The sequence below is a fragment of the Nicotiana tabacum genome, chromosome 5 (genome assembly GCF_000715075.1).
Source record: "Nicotiana tabacum cultivar K326 chromosome 5, ASM71507v2, whole genome shotgun sequence".
Lineage (NCBI taxonomy): Eukaryota > Viridiplantae > Streptophyta > Magnoliopsida > Solanales > Solanaceae > Nicotiana > Nicotiana tabacum.
In genome coordinates, this window is record NC_134084.1 from 161106941 (window position 1) to 161112356 (window position 5416).

A 5416-nucleotide genomic window follows, 5' to 3' on the forward strand; every position below is an offset into this window, starting at 1 on the left:
ATGAAGGCACAGAAGACTATGATGGAAGCAGGATTCAGCCAGGATGATATCACAAATATGAACAGCTGTTCTGTCAAACATATTTATCACAGGCTGCGAGGTACGTTTGAGAAAGTAAGTTGGAGGAAGGTAGTATGTCACAATGGTGAATGCCCCATATGGAACTTTGTACTAACTATGATAGCACATGGAAGATTATATACAAAGGATAGATTGCAAAGATGGGGAGTATCAGTTGATCAAGATTGTATCCTGTGCAACAGTGAAAAGGAAACCATACAACACTTATTCTTTGAATTTCCACATGCAAATATACTGTGGAGTAAACTGTTAGAATGGAAAGGCATTGACAGATCAGTACAAGGATGGGATGAGGAGCTAAAGTGGGCAGAGAAATGGGCCAAATAGAAGAAATGCAACAGCTGAATTATACAAGATGGTATTGGCAGCTACAATATATTATGTGTGGCAGGAAAGAAATGGCCAAATCTTTAAAAACAAGACAAAAGGATGGGAGACAGTTTGTAAGCTGATAATCCAAGAGATACGCTGTCGTAGCAACAGGAAAGTAGAGAACATTCTGCATAGCTTAAATTGGTATCCAGTGTAATAGATATAGATATTAAAAAGGTGGTATGGGGAGAAATTAGAATGATAGGCAACTATGTAAGGGTTTGATTTACTTGTAAATATTTTCCATGGTAAATGAAAGATTTAATTACCAAAATATATATATACGGAATTTGAATTAAAAGATAATTTTGAATTTATAGATAAAGTTCTAAAATTTGAATTTAAATTAAAAATAAAATTTATCTTTTTTTATCATGTTATCATACTTAATTCGATTAATGATCATATGCAATCATGTTAGGAACATTTGTTATATTTTATAATTATTTAAATACTACTTCGCCTCTAGAAAAAAAAGTACTCCATATAACTATAAAACTCTTCCACATTTAAAATCCTATAAGTATAGTTCTTTGAAACACTGTAGCTAGATTTGAATAAAACAAAATTCTTTTAAAATAAATGTAATATATAGGGTACACGTCTATGTTTATCTAAATAACAAAAAAGAGTTTACAAAATCAAATAAAAATTTACTTACATATATAATAAAGTAAACATACATGCGGGAGAAAGAAACATCATAAAATCAGTCAATATTAAAAAAAAGATGTTTCTTTTTTCTTCTTGAAGAATATATATTTGAAGAGTCAATTTGCATAAATGGACATCAAACAAATAACAAAATTTTGGCTATACAATTGCTATCATTAATTTCAATTTAGCACATTCAAGAAATTGAAGGGTATAAGTTGAAACTCCTTCATTTAGCTGTAGTCAAGCCAATATTGCAAGGGTATAATATCTTTTTCGTTGAAGAATATTAGTTTTGAATCATTGGATTATGTAAAAGGTTTTTTTTCAAACTCAATAAGAGATAAATCGGTTTCCAATTGATAGTTTTTATTGCGACTTTTAATTATAAGAAAGAGTATATATAAAGAAAAATTGGTATGACGTGAAATATCTTTTTCTTAAATGTAAACAAATTATTTTAAAATATCTCTTTACTTTTTTAATTCAAAGATAATAAAAAGATAATATTTGTTTAACATTAATAGAGAGTTTTAAAATTATTTTAATAGAAGTTATATCATGGATAAACTCAAAAAAACTGAAATCTTATGGAATATTTACATAAAATCCGGCCATATTTATTGTTTACTTTTTATAGCTAATATAAATAGATGACATACCGACAACACACGATTATACACATATTATATATGGACTATACATAAATTACACATCATTCAATTTTTTAATTTAAGTGGTTAGGTGAGCACCTATTTAGGCTGATTAGATAAAGCCAAAAGAAAAATATGAAATAATTTCAACCAAAGACTAAAATATAATTAAAGTTCATATGTAGACAATTTTTTATTAAAACTCATCCTTTTATAGTGAAATAAATTAATTTTTTGTAACAACAGAAATAACGACATAAAAATAAATAAAATAAAATAAATATTGAAAACAATAATAGAAAGATCTAAAAACGAGAAATAAAAGATGACAACAAATTTCTTCTTATGTTTCATCTTTGTTGAGTATAAAAAAATTTGAAAGTTAATCTCATCGATGTCAAATATATTTTTTTCAACTCAAATACATAGATTATAAGATAAGGATATTTTCGAATATTTTTTTAATTTACATTATGTGTCGTTTTTAAAAAATCACTATTACTAACAAACTGATATGATATTCGAATTTGAATTGGAATTCAATTTGAGTAGTTTGCACTGAGTTTAAGCCAAGTATGGTGTCGAAAAATAAATTACTTGACAATTTTAAGACAATATATGCAATGTTTTATAATAATAATCAATTAATTTAGCATTTAATGATTCAAAGAACAAAATTTTTGTATATATAGGGTATTAAAAATTTAAATTCTGGGGCTAGAGATATTGATAAGCTTAAAGTGGAGTCATACTGAAATAAATCCGGTCAAAGAATCATTTAAATTTTTAGATATGTTTTAAAATAATAAAAGTAGAAGAACAATATTACAGAGAAAGAGAGAGTAATTCTTATTGATATTTTGGGATGATTTACAATGGGGTAAGAACCCTCTATTTATAAGGGAAAAATGACTTAGCCACAAAGTAAAACTCTCTACAAGATAGACATTCACTCTAAATAGAATTCTATTCATAACACTCCCCCTAAAATGTTTACTCGATAAGTAATGTGCCTCATTAAAACCTTAATTAAAATAAAACCCAATGGGAAAAATTCTAGAAAAGGAAAAAGAGTACACATCTCTAATAATATGCCTTTTGGTTGCCTCGTTAAAAACCTTTCAAGGAAAACCCAGTGGGACAAAATCTTGTAAGGGAAAAAGAGTGCAACGCGCATTAACTCCCCCTGATGAGAGCATCAATTCACATCCTTGAGCCTTACCATCCCGATCTTGTACACTAGCTTCTTGAAGGTTGACGTCGGCAGAGTTTTGGTGAATAAATCAGCCATATTAACTCCAATGAATATATTGCACCTTTAAAATCCTCGCTATCACATTATCATGCTTATAGTTATAGCAAGATACAAAGGTACACAAATTGCACTGAGAAAGTGGTACTTAACGATCAAGAATTGTATATGCTTTAAGCAACTTAAATCCTTCATGGATTGTCATATAAGTTAAGTCATATAAGCCATCTAAAGAGACTTTATATGTATATCAAGTTTTCATGTCATGCTAGACTTATAAGATATCGAAAACTGATTGCACATACCATTGACTTTATACTTTCAAGTATTTGAACAACATAGACAAAATTATATGTCTTTTATATGAAACCAATTCTATTCGAATTGTGTCTCTTCCATTTGGCCAATATTTTTGTGTCTATATTCGATAGACTTAAGATCCTCATATATACTTAGCGCTATGATAGATGTCGTCGACAAACATTTTATATCGGTTCCAATATTTTTTCATAAAGACATAACATAGAGATCTCTTCATTCATATATCCAGGTACCTGAATCTCTCATGAGATTTTATGAAGTGTTATGTCATGTGATCTTCTAGATCACTTGCCTCCTTATTATGATCAGTCTGATTATTTGCTCATCTTCTTTATCAAGAAGCTATTTGAAACTGATTTGTCTATATGGTTTAAGCGTACCATAGACTTTGTCCTTCTAGGACTTAATAGGAGCATTTGCAATGAGAATATAGTTACTTTCTTTGGGTCAGCAAATGCGTCTAGCATACTTTGCAATATATTGCAGATGAATTATCTTTTTATGAACTTCAAGTTCATATTATCGTATTTGAGGATCTAGATATACAAATGATAATCAATTCCAAGTAACTTTTTCTCAACTGTTTATCATGTCTCCCCCTCATGTTAGAAAAACTAACTTGCTTCCTCAACTTTGAAAGCCCATCTTTGTGTGTCATGGTGTTAATCAAAACATACACCGCATATCAATAATAATAAGATGAAATTATTTGGTTCTTGACCCTGAACCATTTATGAGGGGAGAATGTAATATACTTTAGTATATAACCTATATCAAACTGATATAGATAACTTTGTTCTCATAAGCATTGTTTAGCTATTAAGTGGAGGCACTCAATAAATCATTTTGCTAAACCAACTGTGATGTAAACCAACTTATCAAGATGAACTATCTTGAATAAAAAATTTTGGAATATGCTCTAAATTAAATTATTGAGCAGTTACCTCGCAAACACCAGGTTGCAGGTTAATAATAATCGCACATGTAACCATCTCATAGATGCATCTTGCGTGGTATACATGGCAGGTGAATGGGCCCATATTCACCTTTGATATTTCCAGTATTCATGGGATTCAATTCCAATTTTAGTTGGTCAATTAATTAATGAGAACAAGCAATAAGAGAATTCTTAAAGAACTTTCTAGTTCTTTAAAATTTACCCATGTGAATTCTCTATTATTTTTGCACATCATACTTAAATTGATATGGCTAAACCAATTATGCCAACTGAATAAATTATCAATATTGATAAACTTAAGATTTACACCATGACGTGTGCAATTATCAATAAACTCCAAGTTTATTATGATATGGGTTTTTATATCAATAAACATTCACTTTATTGTGGTATTCTTTTATTTGTGTAGTACAAAATGGAGAATAAAACGGGTAACTTTCCACATACATAGTACCCCGCTACAAGTTGTAGTAATAGAAAATATTAAATCTTTCCTTTATTTATAGTCTCAATATAATCAACTGCTTTCGCGCATACTTTAAAAACTGAATAAATTTCTTTAAGACTTACTACAACACAATACCTTATTGGTAATCAATTGTGTTTCTCCAAAATAGTAATAATTGGCTCTTCCAGAGCTCTCAATTAATTTGGTACTACCACATATTCATCAACATTCATATGGTGAATATCTCTGTTAAAGAGAAAGTTATACCATTATGGTTATGTTCAAAATTATATGCAAGATCGGTTTCTTGAATCATTGTTGTCCTTTAATAATCACATTACCAACTTATTTTGGTGTACAATAGGTACATGATCAGTGATCATTCATGCCATAATAATGATATTATTTTCTTATTTCCTCTCAAACCTCATTCTAGAGGTGAGCGTGGTATATTCACTACCACTAGCACGTTCATATTCTTCCAAGAATGAATATGTATTCATAAATCACGTGTTGTCACATTCAAATCATGAATGGACCATAATCATCTATATGTGCTTTACAAAATCTCATGTCAAATCGATGACAACTATTATTTTCACAAAGTGAAGGATTATTTGAGAATCCTTATTGTTTTCATTATCACAATGATGACGATTATACTTTCGTCTATTGCC

The 5416-nt window shown here is 29.2% G+C and overlaps 1 protein-coding gene across 1 annotated transcript; it reads left to right on the top strand.

Annotated features, from left to right (window-relative positions):
- Window positions 1-408, top strand: LOC142181061 (uncharacterized). The gene has a single exon (XM_075253185.1). It carries the CDS (start codon window positions 1-3, stop codon window positions 406-408), a length of 408 nt encoding a protein of 135 aa, XP_075109286.1.
- The last annotated feature ends 5008 nt before the right edge of the window (window positions 409-5416 follow it).